This window comes from Purpureocillium lilacinum (assembly GCF_023168085.1).
Source record: "Purpureocillium lilacinum CBS 284.36 DNA, scaffold_2, whole genome shotgun sequence".
NCBI lineage: Eukaryota > Fungi > Ascomycota > Sordariomycetes > Hypocreales > Ophiocordycipitaceae > Purpureocillium > Purpureocillium lilacinum.
In genome coordinates this window covers 3,654,789-3,674,167 of record NW_027072112.1, presented here as the reverse complement: position 1 = coordinate 3,674,167, position 19,379 = coordinate 3,654,789, and the positions used below count along the sequence as shown (strand labels likewise).

The following is a 19,379-nucleotide window of genomic DNA, read 5'->3' as shown; positions in this document are numbered from 1 at the left end:
TACTTCTTTTTCTTTTCCTTTTATTCTACTTTGGTCCGGGAGCGGAAGCTCCCCACCAGCTGACGACGACGAGTGACGATGGGCGGTCCTTGTTCCTTTGTTTCTCATGATGACGTTTTGACCCTGCCCTCGGGCGACTGTACATCAACTGTTGGCAGGCGCGGCGTGTGAGATCTGCCAAGCTTGAGTGGTGGACGGCGGTGCGGCGGGTACATGTCCCTCGGAGCGGCCATGTCGATGCGAGGAAGCTGTCGGGCAGTTGGTATAGGCGCACGGATGAATGAGTAAAGAGTAATGTTCTGGTCGAGCGCGTGTCTGTCCATGGCATCAACCAAGTACTTGGTTGATGCATGTGTTGTGAGTGAGTGCGTTTCTGACTTGAGAGTTTCTGCTCCCGTCCCTCGAACGACGTGGCAGTACCGTGGATTGTGTATAGGAGGGCACGAAGCACCAAGTACGCCCCTTTCACCCACGTGTGTTATCGTTTCATCATTTCGTTTTCCCGCCACGCATTCGTTGGGGGCGACTCTTCATGCATGCAAGGGCTGGCGCTTAACCATGGATGCCTCGGACGGTTTCCGCAGACGCAGACGCGACCCTGGTCTCGCGTAGCCCTCGACGAACTCCATCCATGCTCGAGTCCCCGCGACGGCGGCTACGGTACCAAGTAAATTGTATGAACCATCAGCACGGCTCAGACATGCATACTACCAGCACGGCTCAAACATGCAGACGGAGCGGCGTAGGGCCCCGCCGTGAGAGCCGGGGTTCTGCAGCTCACAATCCCTGGGGGCGCTCCATGTGCAACTTTAACAGACTGCGACGTACCCATCTCAGCCGTGCTCAGCCGGATCCTGGGTTGTGTTATCCTGTCGGGTTGGGGGCAGTGAGGCATTCGCAATCATGGGTACTACAGGAGCTCCCCCGGGCCCGGGTGCTCTTCTTCCAGAACGAATCGTCTCGTCTTTTCCCGAGCACGGGGCATGGCATGATCCAAATCTGTCCGGTCGATCATGGGGTTTTGGCTGCGGCTGGCTTTGACGTGGGAAGTCGTGTCAGGCGTTTCCATCCCCACGATGGCAAGACCCGACACTCTCCAGCGTCGAGATGACAACACGAACCCGTTTCGACGACGGGCTCTGCATAAGAGTAAGCCCCAGCTAGGCATAAAAGATGCCTCTTCTAATATTTGGATATGCTAAACTGATTTGTGAGATTGAAGTTGCCGTCCTGGGCGACTACTTGTACATGGAAGGTGGCGAGACGTCAACATATGTCGATGGCCAGATGCAGCACGGTGCCCCATCAATCCCTTGTGAGTCCCGAACACCAAGTCTGAATATCGCCAGCAACTGACATGCACACCACTGCCCGCAGCGGAAAACACAATATCCATCCCCCTCGACACGTCATGGAGCCTGTCCTCCACCACCAACCTGACGATACCCGGGCACGACCCGCCCCCGAGAAACATGTTTGGGCTCTGGGCCGACGCTAAAGCCGGCGTGCTGTACCGCTACGGCGGCGAAAAGTCGTACAACGCCAACGTCAGCCTCGAGAACCAGGCGCTCTGGAAATTCGCACCCAACAACGGCGGCGGCGGGCTCTGGTCCGTCGAGAGGCCCCAGAACCCGGAGGTGTTTGACGGGCGGCCGCTGGGCACGCGCGGCGCGTCTGCGTTCTGCGACGGCGGATTCGGCGTGTATATTGGTGGGTTTGGCAACGTGGCGACGGACCGGCGCTTCGCAAACGTGACGTGGCCGGACTCGGAGCCCGTTCCCGGCATGATGACGTACAACGCGACAACCAAGGTCTGGAGCAAGGAGGAGGTCGTGGACCCGTCTTCCAAGGAGGCTGATTCCAAGGGCAGGTTTACAACCGGGGAGGCTCAGTGCGTGACGGGGTTTGGGCCGAATCCCATCGTTGTGGCCCTAGGGGGGTGGTATGCGGACTTTCAGACCGTTTCCATGTACGACACGGTGAAGGAGAAGTGGTTTTGGCAGCGGGCGGGAGGCAGTGTGCCGAGGGTGCGCGAAAACTACTGCGCCGTTGGGGTCAGAGGCCCTCAGGGGACCTTTGAGATGTGAGTCCCTCCCCGCCCTTCTCTCTTGCTCGCCTCCGCTCCTCCCGTCTTCTCTTTCACTCACCGACAGAGCCGGCCATCCAGATTCATCCACGGGGGCACCAACTCAGCAGACGGTACGCTGAGCGACACCTTTGTGCTCTCGCTGCCGGCCTTCACCTGGTTCAAGGTGGACGTGAACGCGCCCGCGAGGATGGACCACGCGTGCGCCGTCGTGGGCAAGCGGCAGATGCTCATCTCGGGCGGGCTGGCGGTGCAGTGGGACTGGAAGACCAACGACGAGTGGGTGGGCGCGCGCAAGGTGCTCGACATGACGGCGCTGGAGTTTCGCGACGGCGGGTACGACGCGGGCGCGGGAGTGTATGAGCCTGCGCAGGTCATCAAGGACTGGTACTACAAGGGGTTGGTCGTCGCCGTTCACGCCCCCGGCTCATGTGATGCTCGTTCATGTCGCTAGCGGCCTCGTGTTAGGGGAATGGCGAATGTGGAGTGGGCGAGCGATGATGTCAAGGCTTTGTTTAATGTCAATGTGGACATGAATAGTAAGTGATGCGGCGTCGGACGGACAGACAGACGGATAAGTATCTAACGATGAATCGTCCACAGCCACATCGGTCTCGCCGACACCGACACCGACACCAACACCACTCTCTACGCCCTCGGCCTCAACGGCGCCATCAGCCGGAGCGATAGCAGGTTCCGTCATCGGTGGCGTCGCATTCGTACTGCTCGTCAGCGCGGCTGCGTTTCTTTTCCTCCGCCGCCGCCGTCGTCGACATCAGCTCCGGCGCCAGAACAGGACGCCGGCAGAGCTGACGGACAAGACGAGCCCGAGGTCAGAGCTGGAGACGAAGGAGCGACCACAGGAGCTCGTGGCGCCGGCGCAAGTCTCGGGAGGGATGTATGAAATGCCTGGGTAGTGTGATGTGGTCGTCGGTCGGTCCGTTGTGAGGTGAGGTGAGGTGAGAGGAGCAACCACGAATGAAAGGCCCTTGGAGGGAGGTGTACCATATGTATGTATATAATTCGTGACGGCGGGTGCGACTCTTGGCTAATTTCACTTGAGAAATGGCATTCAAGGTATGAGTCGATGGACTCCAAGAGCAACGGCTAGATGAGAGCAAACCCGAACAAAAGGTGGCTCAGCTTCACGGCGGCGATGCATGTCCACACACTTTTGGATGATCTGGTAATGAAATCAATTTGGATGCACTTACACCCAAGCCGACGGCGACTCAGCTATGAAACTGCCTGTAAGTTTTGCCTGAGTGAGTGAGCCTAGCGGTGGTGCTTGACGCTGAGTCACACCGCGACCAATAATGCACGGCGCCCCTGTCCCGCTTTGCACCACCAACCGTCGACATCTTATAGCCCAAGAAGCGCCGTACGTCGGTCAACTTTTACACACGTCCATCACACGCAGATGCGCCTCACCATTGCCTTGAGCCGAATTCCCAAGCATATCACAGCGAACGTCCCTTGGAAAGCGGCGGCATCTCAGGCCCACACGGAAAACAGCAGCTCTCGCCGGCGGCACAAGGCGCTTTCGCCCATCTACTCACCAAGACGGTCGTCACCACTCGTTGCGACTTACCAGCCTCAGACATCGCGCAGGCCGAGGACGATGGCGGACCCGGTCGGCGACGAGGCCGCGCGCGGAATGGAGCACCTGGATCTGGAGGACAAGGTCCGAGACAGGTCGGATCGGTCGCAGGGGCGGAGAGGGGGTCGCGGGGGGAAGGGAGGAGGCCGCGGCGGTGGTGGTGGCGGCGCGCAGGGCCGGGACGTCCAGGTTTCGCGGGCGCTGTCGCGGTTGCTAAGGCACCAGGCTGCGAATGCGGGCATCAAGTTGGACGGCGAGGGTTTTGCCCCTCTTGACCAGGTGGTGAGTCTCTGTTGCTGTTGTCGGAGTTGCACGGGCAGGTGTTATGCCACGTGCCGTGACGACGAACCCCTCCGTGTGAACCCCTGAACTGACGGCATCGCAGCTCGCCTGGGGCCCGCTCAAGTCCCTGCAAGTCACTCTCGCCGACGTGCAGTCCATCGTCGCCACCAACGAGAAGCAGCGCTTCGCGCTCAAGCCCAACCCGACGCCCTCGCCGGGCGCCGCGACGATACCAGCGGGGGAGTGGCTCATCCGCGCCAACCAGGGACACTCGATCCGGCTCGAGTCGTCGTCGCTGCTGGAGCCCGTGACGTTCGAGCAGGGCAACGTGCCGGCGCGCGTCCTGCACGGCACCTACTTCGCCTTCTGGCCGGCCATCGAGGCGTCGGGCGGGCTGCGGCCCATGGGGCGCAACCACGTGCACTGCTCCGCGGGCGTGCCCGGCGAGGACGACGGCGTGGTGAGCGGCATGCGCGGAGACGCGGAGCTGCTCGTCGAGGTGGACGTGGAGGCGAGCCTGCGCGAGGGTGGCGTCGCGTGGTGGCGCAGCGACAACGGCGTGCTGCTGACAGAGGGGGACGCCGAGGGGGTGCTGAGCTCGCGCTTCTTCAAGAGGGTGACGGGTCGGAAGGTCGATGTCGGCGTGCTGTGGGAGGACGGCGAGAGGAAGGCCGACCTGCCGCCGGGGATCAAGGGGCGGGTGCCCCAGGGCAAGGGGCCGAGAGGGCCTGGTGGCGGCGGGCGAGGTGGCAGAGGAGGGAGAGGGGGGCCTTCGCGCGGATCATCAACATAGAGGAGTACACTGACAGTTCAAGGACATCACGGAGGCGAGGAAATCCCTTTGTGCTGGGGAGCCCCGCGACGCTCCCCCACACTATGCATACCCAAGACCTACGTCGTTATGATATTTAATTCCATCGCTTGTCATACGTCGCTTTCATCGCATCTCAATGCATCATCAAGACCCCTGAATACCACCGCGACCGCCGCGCGAGCGCACACACTCACACATACACACACTCACACTTTCCGTCTCACGGCCCCGTCCCCCACAGGCTCTGCACCATGGCATCCCTCGCGCGGTGCTCCTCGCGCAGCCACGCGAGCACCCCCTCCGCGACCAGCACCCGGGCCTCCCTCCTGCCCAGCACGGCCGTGACGGCGCCCACACCCTCGGGCGGCGTGCGCCCTCCGCTGCGGAACACGGCGCGCCCGTCGAAGAAGCCGGGCATCTGCGGGTCCGGCTCGAGGCGGTAGGCAGGCGCATCGAGGCCGAGTCGCCCGGCGAGGTCGGCGACCTGCTTGAAGACGCCGTTGGAGTCGGCACCCAAGGCAGGGGAGACATCCTCGCTGCTGTCTCTGCCGCTGTCTGGACTGGTGGGCATGACGGCGCGGTGCTGCGAGGGCGACGTGGCGGTGGTGATGTCCCCGGACGAGGAGTCGGGCGGCGGCGGGTTGGGGGAGTCGTCTCGTTTGGACTTGTGAGCGGGCGGGTTTGGCGTGGAGGATGGAGTTGGCGAGCGGGAGGTCGGGGCGGTTTTCCGCTTGGCCGTCGCAGGAGGGGGGGCTAGAGAAGATGCATGGTTGGGAGCAGTGGGAGTAGTACTAGGAGCAACAACAGCAGCAGAAGTAGAGCAAGCTGGGGAGGCAGAGACGGCCTGGCCCGTTTCTCCCTTGATGCACTGCATCGCCAACTTTGCGGCATACTGCTTTGCGATCTATACGCACGTCAGTATTCAGTAACAACTTTCGTAACGAAGCCAACGGAGTACGGCTCTCCCGTCCTCTCAGATACACATGAAAAGAACAGAGCAGCCAGCCAGCCAGTCAGTATCAGTATCAGTATCAGTCAAAAAAAAAAAAAAAAAAAAAGTCTGCTTGCCTTTTTGGACTGAAACGCCGGCGGCTGGTCGTTGTCGTCGAGGCCGTGACCCCGGCGCGGGAAGCAGCCGAACCCGGCCGTCGAGCAAACGCACCGCCACATGAGCTGGATGTGGCCGCTGACGGGCAGGTTGACAGGCATGCTCTGGAAGACGGGCAGGGGCAGCTGCCGCGCCTGGAGCGTCTCTGTTGGGGGGGGAATGACGTCTCCGAGTCAGCGTACACGGGTTTCTCTAGCTGAGACGCAGCAGCAGCAGCAGCAGCACGGGCCATATGTATATCTCTCTCTGCGCATATACATGGCCGATATGTAAAGGAACTCTTCTTACGTACCCATCAGCTCGCTGACATGGCTCCGCCCGCCCACGTCGGGCTCCTCGCCAAACGAGACGAGCACCGACAGCGCCTCGAGGTGGCCCTGCGTCAGCGGCGCGGGCCCGCCGCGCTCCCTCTCGTGGGCCTCCTGGGCGTCGATCCACGCGCGGAGCTTGGCCCAGGGCACGCGCACGCCCAGCTGCTGCTGCTGCTGCTCGGGGCCGTCTGCCGTCGTGATGCTGCTGCTGCTGGTGCTTGAGGTCATGGCCCCCGACGAGCCCCGGTCTGGGAGGTTTATCCCTAGTACTGTGATTTCGTAGAGAGCAATTGGGAAGCTATAGCAAGGGTAGTTTGGCGTCCGCTATGCATGCAAGCAAAAAAGTAAAAGCAGAAAGGCTGGAGCACAAAGTTGAAAAAGCATAAGCAAAGCTAATAAGTGAGGTCGGCGTGCGGGGTGCAGGTCATGGCATGACGCCGGGATACCAAGTGTGGTCGTACAATCCTAGACCGGTTGTTGGCGACGTAGTGCGAGAAGAGAGAAGACAACCCGGGCGTCTAAATGTCAGGAAAGGATAATAATCGGGGCCGTTTGTTTGTTGGTGGGGGCGGCGTTTGCATGTGAGCTGCACCGCCGTCCACGAGCAAAAACGGCGACCCTATCGGATCAAACACCCAGGCTTTCGACGTGAGGCAAATTGTAGATAGCCGGGACTTTCATTCGATCAATCGGAATCGAGCGCGGAAATCGGAAATATTGCACAGAAAATGCCATGTGCCAAAGTCTCAAGTTCAAATTCGCTATGCGACGCCGCCTGGATGTGTGAGTGAGCCCTGTGCCGTGCTGTCCTGGCAGTGCTGGCACCAGAGAGGGCCAATGGGTATCTGCCTTCCGTATCTACAAAAAGAAGAGGATAGCCTTCAAAATCGGACCTCCTCCACGTCCTAACCTGCCCGTCCGTTTCGACTGTGCCCCGCGCCTTACGCTTCCTCAAAGAAGCCGCCGCCGCCGTCAGAGTCTGCGTCCTCGTCTGCGGCCATGGTCTCGCGCATCAGCCGCCTTCTCTCTCTGCGATTGAGCGCAGTCTTGGCACCGCGCTCGCCGGCGCCCGCTGGATTGCTCTTGTCCCCATGCTGGTGCTTGCTTTGCGCCTCGTGCTTCTGCTTGTGCTCCTGCTGCGGTTTCAGCGGGGTGTTGTTGGCCCCCGAGGACATCTTCGGCGCTGGGCGCTTGGGCGCGGGCGTCGAGTCGTCGGCCGATCTCCGCTCTCGCAGCCTCTTGAGAGCCTCTAGTCCTTCTTCCATGGTCGTTTCGACTTCCGCCCACATCGGAGGGCGCTCGGCCTTGAGCGCGAGTTTGGCGACCGGGGTCTTGTCCGCGCTCTCGTCGCCGTCAGACGGCTTGGCATTGCCATACAAGCTGATGTAGGGTTCGACATGCGGGTGATATTGGGTGTAGGCTTCGTCGACTTCCGCCACGTGGAGCTGCTGCTTGAGCGAGGCGATGTCGTCGCTGTTGGGGTCGGACTCGATCTGGCGCCTGAGCTGCTTGACCAGCCGGGATGCCTTTTTGCGCTCTGCAATGGCGTCAGTACCTGCGACAGGGATCGTAAGGCGCCGTCCGACGCAAAAGCTACTCACCAAAGAACCGCACCATGTGGTACTTGGCAATCATGGCGCTCCGCTTCTTCTGAAAGGCCCGGTCTGCCACATCGGATCGCAGGGCGGCCAGCTCGCGCTCGAGGTCGTTGCGCACGTTGGCGGGGAGGTCGGCCTTGCTCTGGAGCAGCCGCTGGATGTTGCGCACGCGCTTCTTTGCGAACTCGGACGTGCCCTCCTTGGCCTTGTGCTTGCCGCTGCCGTAAAACTTTCTTCGCTTGGGGTGGTTGGACGACTCGCCGTCGTGGTCGCCCGCGTCGTCGGCGAGAGGGCGTTTGGAACCCATGGTGTGCGCAGGCCCGGGCACGGCTCGGAATATCTGACCCTTCTAGAGTCCAAATGGCCGTGGCAACGAAAGTGACTGACGCCGTGCGCAGAGGATGCAAAGTCGGCGGACTTTTTGGTCGCTGTGAAGCTTGATGTGGGGGGGAGCCGAAAGAAGGGAAAATTCCAGAGGCGCCCGATCTTATCAGCGCAACGGGTTCCGTCTGCTCGACTGGTACTAGCGCACCGGCACCCTCACTCGACCAATCAGGGGGCGGCAATCGACCCCAGCTCGACCTCACCTCGTCCGGCATCATCACATCACGCCGTGGTGGGGGTTGCGCGACGCTCATCACAGCTTCCCCCAGCTCACGAGGCGCTTCATTCGACTGTCTCTGGCCCGCGCTACAGTTGTTCTCCGTCGCCACGAAGCTCAATTCCCCCATCAAAGCTATGCGACAGCCCGGCGGCCGCGTCCATGGCTCCAACCCCTCCCTGATGGCCTCGCCGCGCTCCTGTGTTTGAAGCCCTTCACCACCTGTCTCTAGGCAGATCAAGAGCTGCTCCCCGGCAGCGGCGACTACCACTCCAGGTCTCAGCCAAACCGGCGCCATCTCTCAGGAGCCACGCAATCGCCGACCATGGACCGTCCCGAGCCAGGCCTCGTCAAATGGTCCGCCAACTCGGCCGTGGACAGCTTCGTCCACATCAACCTGCAGCATCGCGTCGTCCAGCTCTATGAGCCGACCGGGCATGCGCATCGGCGCCGCTTCGACTATGCCAAGCTCAGCAGGCACGACGACTTCCCGCCGCTCACCACCTATGACTGGTCGCCCGCCAACCCGGAGCTGCTCGCCGTCGGCACCAGCTCCGGCATTGTGAACCTCTTGCGCATCGACGACAGCTCCAACGCATACGTCGAGATTGGCCTTAAGATGGCCAGAACCTGCCATGCAGTCGCCTTCAACAACACGGGGCTCTTGGCGGTCGGCCTCGACCGTGTGCGCATGGACCAGAGCCTGCAAGTCTGGGACGTCAACCGCCTCTCTGCTTCTGAAAATCAGAAGAAGGGCTTCCCATCTGATGCGTCCAGCTTGGTGGAGCCGAGGACGCGCCTGGAGCCTAGCGTTTCCGTCTCAAGCCTCAAGTTCTTCGAGGACAGCCCACAGACTCTTGTTGCGGGCATCAAGGGACAAGGCGTGAGGATGCACGACCTCCGAGGTGAGTCAATGTTGGTGAGAGCATACGGCAAGCACCTAGTAACCATGATACAGACCCCACCAGCGTCGTGACATTTCAGACAAAGTGCAATAACAATCTAGCAATCGACTACGCGGACCAAAACTTCTTCGCGTCGTCTGCCCTGGACCATCCCGGCGTCATGATCTGGGATCGGAGAGCCACTGCGAGGCCCGTGGCCTCTCACACTTATCTACAGGCCGTCGAGGAAGACGAGCTGCCATGGGGAGGGGCCCTGCGGCTTGACCAAGTCATCGAGACCGATTCGGATCCTCTCATGGCCGAGGGCAAGCACTCCCTCATACGCTCACTCCGGTACTGCCGCGACCGCCGCGGCCTATTGGCGGCTCTTTCGCCAACGGGTCAGCTCAAGGTCCTAGAGACGAACAAGGAGACGCCGCCGTCTGGCACCGCACCCCAGGGCCCCGAGCTGCTACAGGTCCAGCGCTCCTACGAGATGGATGTGTCTTACAGAGACAATTCCAGGCGAAACGATCGCATCGTCTCCTTTGACTGGATGACCCTCGGCTCGCCGGCGCTACGCCCCAGGCTTCTAGTCCTACGAGCCAACGGAAACTTTGACGTTCTGGAGCAGCCATCGCGCACTTCGGATCACGTTTTCAATTTTATCCCCTGGCAGGCTCCCTACCGAGGCTTAGAAGGTACGCCGAGTGTCCGAACTTATTGTGCAAGCTCTAATGAAACGCAGAAGGCGGCCCCTACCTGGACACGATGCAGTTTGAGCCGTCTCAGACGGTCGAGATGCTGGGCACATTCCTCGCCGAACAGACTCTGTCCGAGGTACCTATTTTCGGGCCCGACAGTAGCAACGTCGAGGAGAGGCTTGTCGCCGCCCTGAGGAATTCATCTGTCACCTCTACCAAAGCCGAGCAGCTCAACAAAATCACGACTCCGCTGCCTGAGGCGTTCAACCAAGCCACTTCCGTGGCACAGAAGCTGCGAATATTGAGAGCATACGTGCGACAGGAATCGGAGTCGGCCCATCATGCTGAGGATGGGACGTCGCGAAACGGCGACACCAATCATTTAGGGAACGGGCCAAATGAGATTTCGCTTGCGTCCAACAGTCTCGGATCTTGTCGCGAGATCCACGAAGGGCTCCTGACGACACTGGTGGCCGCCAAGGGCCTGCCTCGACAAGCACTATGCGTTGTCGACCACATCATGCCTCTCCGCGCCAAGGAGAAGTATTTGTTTGATGCGGCTGAGAACCGAAGCGTCATCGGAGACGATCCGTGGAAGCGCTTCATCTGGGACTGGATCGCCGGTAGGAGTTCTCGTTGACATAGTGACGACCAAATATTGACTTGTGTTCAGATGCGGAGGATGCTGCTGACGACGGCGGCATGCTGCTGGGCAACATGGATCTCAGCTTCCTAGGAGTACATGCGATCTGGACCAACGACCTCGGTGAGTGGATCACACAGGATTATATCCAGTGCCTGTCTTCTAATGGTGCGCCACATAGGCAAAACACCCAGCACTCGTCTTGCGCCAGGCACTGCCGTCCCCGACGCATCGCAATGGGAGCGGGCCATCGGGCAGTTTTGCAAGAAGCGCCGCTTTCCAAAGTTTGACGGAGTCTCCACGAGGAAGCCACACCATCGGCAGCTCTGTCTGGAGATATGCGGCTGGGGCGACCCTCAGAAGCACGATCCCAGCGGCGTCGACAGGGAAGCCGACCCGGAGTATCCTACCGCTATCCACACCATGGTGGCCTCCCGAGCTCTCTTCCGCGGCGACACGAAGCAAGCCGTTCAGATACTGAAAAAGGCGAGCTCGAGGCACCCTGAGCTGCTCTTTGTGTCTCTCGCGCTGCAGCTCATCGGCCGAGGCAACCGGCAGTCCGCCAAGGAGCAGCTAGAGATTGACGACGCCGTGGCATCCAAGACGGACCCCTACCTGAGAGCCATATCATCGCTCATCGCAACCGGGGACTGGTCGACCATCGCCAACCAGCGCTCCCTGCCATTGGCAGACCGGGCCGTCGTGGCCGTCCGCAACTTCGACGACGACCAGCTCACCAAGTGGCTCACGGACCAGGTGGCGCTGGCGGTCGAGGACGGCGACATCGAGGGCATCGCGCTGACGGGCATCAACGACAACATGGTGGACATATTCGCGCGGTACGTGCAAAAGTTCCACGACGTGCAGACGGCGACGCTCGTCCTGTCGACGTGCTACCCGCGCTACATCGACGACATCCGCTGCCGGGCCTGGCGCAACGCCTACCGCGCGCTCCTCCAGCGCCACCGCCTTTTCTTCCAGCGCACAAAGTTCGAGGTCGAGTCCACCAAGCGCTCCAAGCGCGACGGCGTGCCCACCATCAAGCCCCCCTCGCGCCAGATCGCCCTGCGCTGCGTCTTTTGCGATGCCGAGACGTCCCTCGCCAACCAGGGTGCTGGCTCCGGCGGCGGCGGCGGCGGTGGTGCGGCGACCGCGCCCTCGGCGCTCGAGACGCGCAACCCGCTGCTCGCCACCAGCATCAACGCCGGCGTCAGCTGCCCCAACTGCGGCCGCCACCTGCCCCGCTGCGTCGTCTGCCTCGAGGTCGTCGGCGTGCCGCGCTCCGACAAGCCCGAGGACAAGGAGGAGACGCGCATGGCCGGCCGCTTCCCGACCTTTTGCCTGCGCTGCGAGCACGTCCTGCACCTCGACCACGCCAGGCAGTGGTTCGCCAGGCACGTCGAGTGCCCCGTGCCCGAGTGCCGCTGCCGCTGCAACTTCAAGGCGAACCCGGAGCTGGCGTATCATTGACGCTGTTGGAGTCGGACATGGTAGAGAGCACTGAGGGTTGGATGTCTATGCACGAGGAACCAAGGGGCGGGCCATGATGTCGACGTTTGTCAAACGCTTCCATGTCTCAATGGCGACAAGCGCAATGTGCGGTTGCGGGCGCCGCCCAGAGACCCCCATGTACTTATAGACTGCGAGTTTGTCGTGCTCCCTCCAGCACTGGACTGGATGATATTGCTTGCAACGCTATGATGCTTCACGGATTTATATAGCCCGCCCATCGTCCCCCGTTCGCTTAGTCCCTAAATGCATGCTGCGCTGCCCATCATCAACGGTGCCGGCGGAAGGAGGATGCTCTCCCCTGGCACTCGTCTTTCCGCCACCCCCTTCGCCGTACAGTTGCCTCGTCTGTATCCTTCCACGCTGCCCAGATTCTCCAAATTTACTCGAGCCCGAGCCGGCTTCAATGCGGGTATCACGGCCAAAAAAATTGCCACACCATCTAGAGAGTGAAAAGCATGCTCTGGACGTCTCTGCTCCGGGCATGTCCGTCCCACTGGCCACGGCCACAACTACAGCTTTCAGTCACCAGCCACTGCATCGGATCGGCTATGTTGACGCATCCGCCGCCTTGCACCACGGGTGTTCCAGCACCTGCTTGATGTCGTACCGCTCCTTGACGTCGCGGTTGAGCATGCAGCGGATGAGGTCGATGCTCTCATCGCTGATGGTAAACGGAATGCGCAAGTCGCGGTCCATGATCTCGTCGATGCTGTAGAAGGGGTTCTCCTTGTAAATGATTGTGTAGAGCAGAATGCCCAAGGCCCAGACATCCTGCTCCTTGCCACCGTACGGCTTGCCAGCGAGTACTTCTGGGGCAGCATAATCTACAAGGCGGAAATGTTAGGTAGATCAAATTTCAAGCAAAGGGTAATTTGTTCCCAAACTTACCAATTGTGCCCACAAACACGTCAAAGGGGCCGCTTTTGATATATGCTGCACTTCCAAAGTCGATGAGCTTGATGTTTCCCTCGCCGTCGAGAATAACGTTCTCGTCTTTGATGTCACGATGAACGACGAGAGCCGTGGTGTGCAAGAAGTGAATCGCCCGTGCTACCTGCACAAAGATGCTGCGGCACTCCGCCTCATCCATGTTTGCTCGTAGCTCGATGTAATCGAAGAGGTCCATGCCAGGCAACCCGTGCGGGGCCATCTCGATGTAGTAGTTGACATCGTCTTCGAAAAAGCCCTCCATCTCGACAATGTTGGGGTGCCGGAACTCGGGTCGCCTCAGATAGTCGAGAACATGAATTTCCAAAGGAACAGTGCCCAATTTCCTGTCTCTGGTCCAGGTGTCGACCAGAATGCGGCGCTTGGTGACATACTTGAGCACTACCTTCTTCCCTGTAGTCTTGTGCCGGGCCAGCTTCACCTGCCCGTAGGCACCTTGGCCCATGTCCTCGAGGATTGTGTAGTCATCGATGGTGGTCTTCCGAGCTGGCTCCACTGCTCTCGTTACGGGAGGCTTCTCAACAGACTTTGGCGTCGGCTTGGGGTGCCTGGTCAGCTTGGCGGCAGCGCTGATCGCCGCGTCTTTGAGTTGCTTCGACAGCGTTGTCGGCACCAGGGACTTTTCCTTCTTCGGGGCTTCCTCGTCCGACGCTATTTCTTGAGGCGTATGCAGCGGCGGAGTCTGGCCAGGCGATGGCTGATGCAGGGGCGTGTCGGTCCCTGAATCCTCTGCAGTGTCAACGTCGAGATGAGCGTGAGCATGCAGATGCCGTGAATACGTAATCCACAGAGCAAACACCATCTCTTTTCGCGTGAACGAGAATCTGTCGTCGGTTTCAGCGGCCTCATCCTCGTCACTGCCCTCGATGACCGTCTCGTCAGCGAGGTTGGGCTGCTTCTCGCTTTCGACGACTCGCATCTGTACGTCCACTTTGAGGTCTGATCCATCGCGGTGTCTCGCAGGCAAACCATCTGGCTGGAGAAAGAACGCGCCTGCATCTGGACGGTGTTCTCTCAGGGCCAAGAATGCAGACGCCCGTCGAAAGCGGTGTTCTGGAACAACCATGCCATCGAGCATTTGCAGACCGTCCTCCTCGGTCAGGATGTCCAAGATCTTATCAAACTCAGGGACAAGGGCATTTATCGGCATGCCGTCGGGCTTCTCGTAGCCGAACAGAGCGCCGCAGAAGACCGAGTTTGAACTCCGAATCTTCAGGCTTGCCGGGTCCACCACAACGATGCCCGCCATGTGTGGAAACGTGGACACCCGGAGCTCGAGCTTGCCGCGGACTTGCTCCACGGTGCAGGGAACATTCACACGATGAGACCCCGGGCAGGTAAAGTATCTGCGCTTATTGACTTGGGCGAAGTCGATCTCGCCGATCGTGGGGTCGATGCCCTGCCGCGGTATCCGGGGTATCAAAGAGGCAACGTCGACTCCAGGGCGAACCGATCTGGGACCCCAGATAGGCTCAGCAGCGCCCGTAACTGCCTTGACTGCGCCTTCTTCATCCAATTCGATGTTAGCGACGTCTTCGTGGATCTCCTCCAGGACCCAGATAAGCCCGATACGCTTCTCTTTCACCCACAGGCTGGCGGACCCAGTGGCGCCGTTCCGCTTCTGGATGGGAACAACGTCACCGCACAGCAATACGCCGCGTGAAAGGTTGCTGCGGTGCTGACCACTTCCTCGCGCTTTTGGGGGGCTGGGGTCGCCGCTGTGGACTGTCTGCGCCCGTCGTTGAGAGTACTTGGGTGGCTGTGCTCGTGAGTTTGGCTTGCTCAACAGCTGGGCCGTAATGCCAGATCTGCTGCCAAGAAGGGTCGACGCTGCCGACGCTGCCGGGTTCTTTGTTTTTGAGCCTTTGGTTGCACCATCCGCAGCATCGTCAGCGTCGTCTACCCGCAACAGCTTTCGTTCCAACCAGGCCCGCCTCTCCTCTTGTACAACCTCGAGAATCCCCATCCGGCGTACCTCAGCCTTTGTAACGCCGAAAACGAGACACGCAAGGTCGTTAGCCGCAATGATGGTCCACGGCGGCTTTGCTTCTGTCGTGAAGATTGCTTGAGCGGCCGGCACCCACCTATTGGTGTGGCCGTGAACGGTTGGACCCAGCGCACTGGGAAAGTTTTTGGAGGGCAGCATAGCATGTGTCAAGACAGGGGAGGTAGCCGGTTCCTCGTAAATCGGCCCGCCAGCTATAAATGGCTGGGTCATGGTATCAATGAGCTTGTCCTGCATGGTGATTCCTAGCGTGTCGGTCATGGTGCGCTTCAAGCTTGTTGGCCGTGATGCAGGCGGCGACGTCTTGGTGGTCGTTCCACTCTCATTGGTAGGAGTCCTGCTGGATTCCTCTGAAGACCGATCTACCTCTCCAACCGTGGCGGGGGGGCCCTGGGGCACGCTCAACTTGCGCTGCGCAAACTGTACTTGAGGTGACTTCGGGGCTGTTGCACCAGTAGGGGAGACAGAATCTGAGAGGCCTTCCGCCGCGGCCACAGACGAGGGCGTGAACTGCTTATCAAAAATATTCTCCCCCGTCATATCGGGCGGGCCGGTCAAAGGGCCCGTGGCCCAGGATGACTCGGCATTGGGAAGATTCCCAGCCCCAATTAGTTGTGCCCGAGCCAGGAGCTCCAGCATGTTTTGTGTCTCAATATCACCCGTGACTCTTGCTTGCGCACTCGCAATCCCTGCCTGCGTCGAGTTGAGGGAGACGGTGCGGCCCATGCGATCCTTCATAAACTCCATTGAGCGCTTCAACACAGTCTGACGGTTGTGGATGAAATCCTCTGACTTGTGTGCGAAAGAGAAGGAGTGAAGGGACTCGGACGGGAATCGCGACAGGTCTTCGGAGAACTTTGGCGAGGTAGGGCCTCCCGGCAGGGACACCGTTCCCGTCAGATTGGCGAGCATTCCTGTCATGGAGGTCGATCGAGAGAGTGCGGCAACTGAAGGGCTCCGCGAGGAGGCGTTGGAGTTTGGGACCGTAGGATTGCGCGACGGGGGGTGTTGCTGGCGGATGCGGCGAAGGCCCGAGAGTCCTTGTCCGTGTTCATGATCGGGCATGTGAGGGGACCTGTTGCGGCAAGTCAGCTTTCAATCACAGACTCGCACCCAGGAATGACGTAGAACTCGGGCAGGCATGTGCGTATGTAGCTTGGACGGAGGACAAACCTTGTCATAACGTCAAAATCCAGGGCTCCGGCACTCGAGCCCTCGAAGGACATGCGGTACCGGCTTCGATCGACGGTCCCATCGGCGGAGAGAGCTAGGTTACCAGTGCTGCGATTCTTAGGCAGCGCCAGAGGCGCCACGAGCTTCCCGCGTCCCCTCTCATCTTCGCCTTTGTTGTTGTCGGAGCCTGGAGGCATGACGGTCAGCTGGAGTCAGCATCAGCTCAAGAGCAGGGTCGGGGACCGACGTTGGTCTTGTTGCCCGCCATGCATCTGGAGCATACTTGAGGGCAGGAAGGTCGCGTCGGCTCGAGAGTGGCGGGAGCGAGGAGGAGAGGTCGAGCCAACGGCGAGTTCTCAAGTCGGGACAAAATGGCGGTAAAGTCGTGTCGCACGCAGGTCGGCCAAGTCAATCTTGGACGTCGTCGCCACAGCGGACGGGGTGGGGGTGGGTGCCGAATCGATCGCGAGCTGCCGGGGGGGGCGGACGGAGGGAGGGAGGGCGGGAGGACGGATGTTGCCACGGAATGCGTTGCCAGGCTGCAGCGATGCGAGATGGGACGAGGATTCGTTCGAGTTAGGGATGATTGGAGCTCGAAGTAGGTCGGCGCTGAGCTCGGTGCTTTGACGGTTGGGGGATGCGAAAAAGCAAGGCGAGGTTTGAATGAATTTTCCGACGCCGTGCACTGTGGTGACGCCGGCAGCAAGTGGAGGTTTGGGTTGACCAGGGTCAGTGAGTACAGCGGCGGGAGTGGAGGTGTTTCTGAAGCCGGACGGCTCCCAATCCGCAGCAGCCCTTGGCGGACGCGTCCAGTGAGTGATGAGGGGCGCCAGGCCAGGCCAGACGCAGGCCAGTGGCCTCCACCACATGGGCGGGACGGGAGCCTGCCAACAGCCCAGCCCGGCTCAGCCCAGTATAGTAGGTACAGTCAGCCGCCAGAGGATGTAGCTGCCCTTGTGCGCTGAGAGCGGCGATGACGCTGGTGTCCACCTCACCACGGGGCACACTGGCCAGGTGAGGTGGGGTCTGCTGCTGGTGCGCCAACGACGAGAGCTCTCAACTCATTGCCACGGGTGAGGTGCTAGTAGTGCCACAGCTGGAGCAGCACTAAGTCTGGTGACTTGAGAGCTGGGTCAAGAGTCTTGGTGAGGCCGTGTGCCATCCAGAACCGCGCCTCAGCAATCCAAGATACTGAACCGTCTGCTCCAATGTAGGCACGATTCGGCAAATGAGCCTCGTGCGCGCACCTCTCCACCATACGTAGCGCCAGGCTGGGCGCCGCAGCACCTGTGGAGCGAATGTGGCTTTATCGCAGACAAGTGGTGCGTCGAGTGATTTTTGGTGGGCAGCCGTGCAGGGTCACCTCACCGGTCTGCGGTGAGAACATTCCACAATGTTGAGGCCCGCGGTTCGATTCAATTTTTTTCCCCTCTTGGGCGGACATGCCATCCCAGAGGCAGCCAACCCTGGAACCTTGGGCATGCTGGCTGTCTCAAGGGATCCCCCGTCCGTAGCTCCGTCCCGGCCCGGCGAGGGCGCGGCAGGGTATCTGCCACAGGAGGTTTTGAGGACACGCAAAAGAAACATGAGCAGTCTACCACGGTGGCCCGTCATTATCAACCACGGTCTCATGCACCTGCCCAACGGCTCTCGCTTGCCATGTGTTTCGGACCAGAGACGCCTAACCATGGCTGTGTGGTGGCTCAGCCAAAGCCATTGCACAGATGCCCGACAGCGTGCGAGATATTGAAGAAGATGGCCGCGGCTCTCAGGTCGCAAATCCCCTGCGCTCACTGGGCTCCCTATGTCGAGGTGCCTGCGTGCGACGTCTGGGCGCGTCTCCGTGACAAGCCGAGCGTGGCTCGAGCACGTGAAGCGATCTACCCTTCTCATTCACCCAACGCAGGGACAGGGACAAAAAGGGGCCGGCAATGGTAGCCACGGCATATTCAGCATCCTAGCGAACAAGCCGTTGCAGATCCCTGGCGCTTGTATGACACAGAAAATCCATGCAAGAAGGAATTGGTTGAGCAGGGACGTTCATAATCGCATCATCTTCAAAATCAAGCTGACGTGCACAGGGTCTGACGTTGAGGCCGTCCAGCCTCATGGCTCCACTAATTCCAGGCTGGATCACGAGGGTGTAGGGTAGGCTGGTGCGTCGAGGCGATTCACGCTCGCCGACGTGAAACAGCCGGGACGCAACGCAATCCTCTATCGACGTGTTAGCACGCTGTTCCGATTAATTCTTGGCGTCACATTTGACATGTCTGGATCAAGAGCCAGTGACGGTGATGCCAACGTCCCTTCGTCTCATGGTGTGTGGCAGCCACGGCACCTCGGGGAGCTCGCACGTGTTGCTCACTCGATCATGTGTGCGAGTGTCTCAGGGATCACTTGCTGCCAGGGCACGGCACACGACCAACCCTTTGGCAGTCACATCTGAACCCAACAGCTCGGATGCAACGCGACAATCTTTCGCTTGTCAGTGCAGCACTGGTCTATACTGTACAGTACCTATCGCCTATCATGAACAACCGGCCTCATGGAAGGCAAGTGGAGGAATCGAGGGGCCCACGGTGAATGCGTGTCGACGAGGGGAGCCGGAGAACGGCCCGTCCTCAAACGTTACCCGCCATCCCGCCTTGTCCTCGGATCGACGTTACACTGAGATGGCGGCGGCATGACACGGCCTTGCCCAATTTGTACTAAGCTCAACGGAGCCGTACACGAGGCCCTGCGCGATACAGTACTGGCCGGAGCATGCTCGGAGACTCAGTGAAGATGCCACCAAGCACAACGGTCGAGATGGATTCTGGAACCCGCCTCGTAGGAGCAAAAGGCGGGGTCGATCGGGTTGGACGACGCCGAGCAACGGCGGGATTCCTTCGAGGACAGACCGGGGGGGCTGGTGCCAACCCCGATCCCCCACGCTGCCGCCAGAAGACATGGAAAAGCACGAAGGGTCCTCTCTAGCGGCCAGGGGTCGGCGAGGGCCAAGGGGCGGCGCACCAGGGACGAGGACCCATTAACTATCGCATTTGCTCCGTAGATGGCGGGGGGATGCCCACTTTGGCACGCACTTTTGCCCACCACCAGTGGCAAAGGCC

General features: G+C 60.3%; 6 protein-coding genes across 6 annotated transcripts; 3 read left to right on the top strand and 3 right to left on the bottom strand.

Moving 5' to 3' along the window:
* Positions 1–1,107: 1,107 nt before the first annotated feature.
* On the top strand, positions 1,108–3,044 carry PLICBS_002871 (uncharacterized protein; the record flags this gene model as incomplete). Its single annotated transcript, XM_065600097.1, has 7 exons — positions 1,108–1,149; positions 1,216–1,315; positions 1,378–2,083; positions 2,168–2,485; positions 2,555–2,625; positions 2,690–2,984; positions 3,041–3,044. 7 exons carry the CDS (start codon positions 1,108–1,110, stop codon positions 3,042–3,044), a joined length of 1,536 nt encoding a protein of 511 aa, XP_065456169.1.
* A 663-nt stretch (positions 3,045–3,707) lies between these two features.
* Positions 3,708–4,761, top strand: PLICBS_002870 (uncharacterized protein; the record flags this gene model as incomplete). The annotated part of the gene is made up of 2 exons (XM_065600096.1): positions 3,708–3,968; positions 4,072–4,761. The coding sequence occupies 2 exons, from the start codon at positions 3,708–3,710 to the stop codon at positions 4,759–4,761; spliced, it is 951 nt and encodes a 316-aa protein (XP_065456168.1).
* Positions 4,762–5,002: 241 nt separating this feature from the next.
* PLICBS_002869 (uncharacterized protein) lies at positions 5,003–6,429 on the bottom strand (the record flags this gene model as incomplete). Its single annotated transcript, XM_018322581.2, has 3 exons — positions 5,003–5,686; positions 5,941–6,035; positions 6,183–6,429. 3 exons carry the CDS (start codon positions 6,427–6,429, stop codon positions 5,003–5,005), a joined length of 1,026 nt encoding a protein of 341 aa, XP_018177811.2.
* A 713-nt stretch (positions 6,430–7,142) lies between these two features.
* On the bottom strand, positions 7,143–8,106 carry PLICBS_002868 (18S rRNA maturation protein; the record flags this gene model as incomplete). The annotated part of the gene is made up of 2 exons (XM_065600095.1): positions 7,143–7,738; positions 7,803–8,106. 2 exons carry the CDS (start codon positions 8,104–8,106, stop codon positions 7,143–7,145), a joined length of 900 nt encoding a protein of 299 aa, XP_065456167.1.
* A 619-nt stretch (positions 8,107–8,725) lies between these two features.
* On the top strand, positions 8,726–12,101 carry PLICBS_002867 (uncharacterized protein; the record flags this gene model as incomplete). The annotated part of the gene is made up of 5 exons (XM_065600094.1): positions 8,726–9,305; positions 9,407–9,985; positions 10,033–10,611; positions 10,662–10,754; positions 10,813–12,101. 5 exons carry the CDS (start codon positions 8,726–8,728, stop codon positions 12,099–12,101), a joined length of 3,120 nt encoding a protein of 1,039 aa, XP_065456166.1.
* A 588-nt stretch (positions 12,102–12,689) lies between these two features.
* PLICBS_002866 (uncharacterized protein) lies at positions 12,690–16,466 on the bottom strand (the record flags this gene model as incomplete). The annotated part of the gene is made up of 3 exons (XM_018322579.1): positions 12,690–12,967; positions 13,032–16,171; positions 16,270–16,466. 3 exons carry the CDS (start codon positions 16,464–16,466, stop codon positions 12,690–12,692), a joined length of 3,615 nt encoding a protein of 1,204 aa, XP_018177809.1.
* Between the last annotated feature and the right edge of the window lie 2,913 nt (positions 16,467–19,379).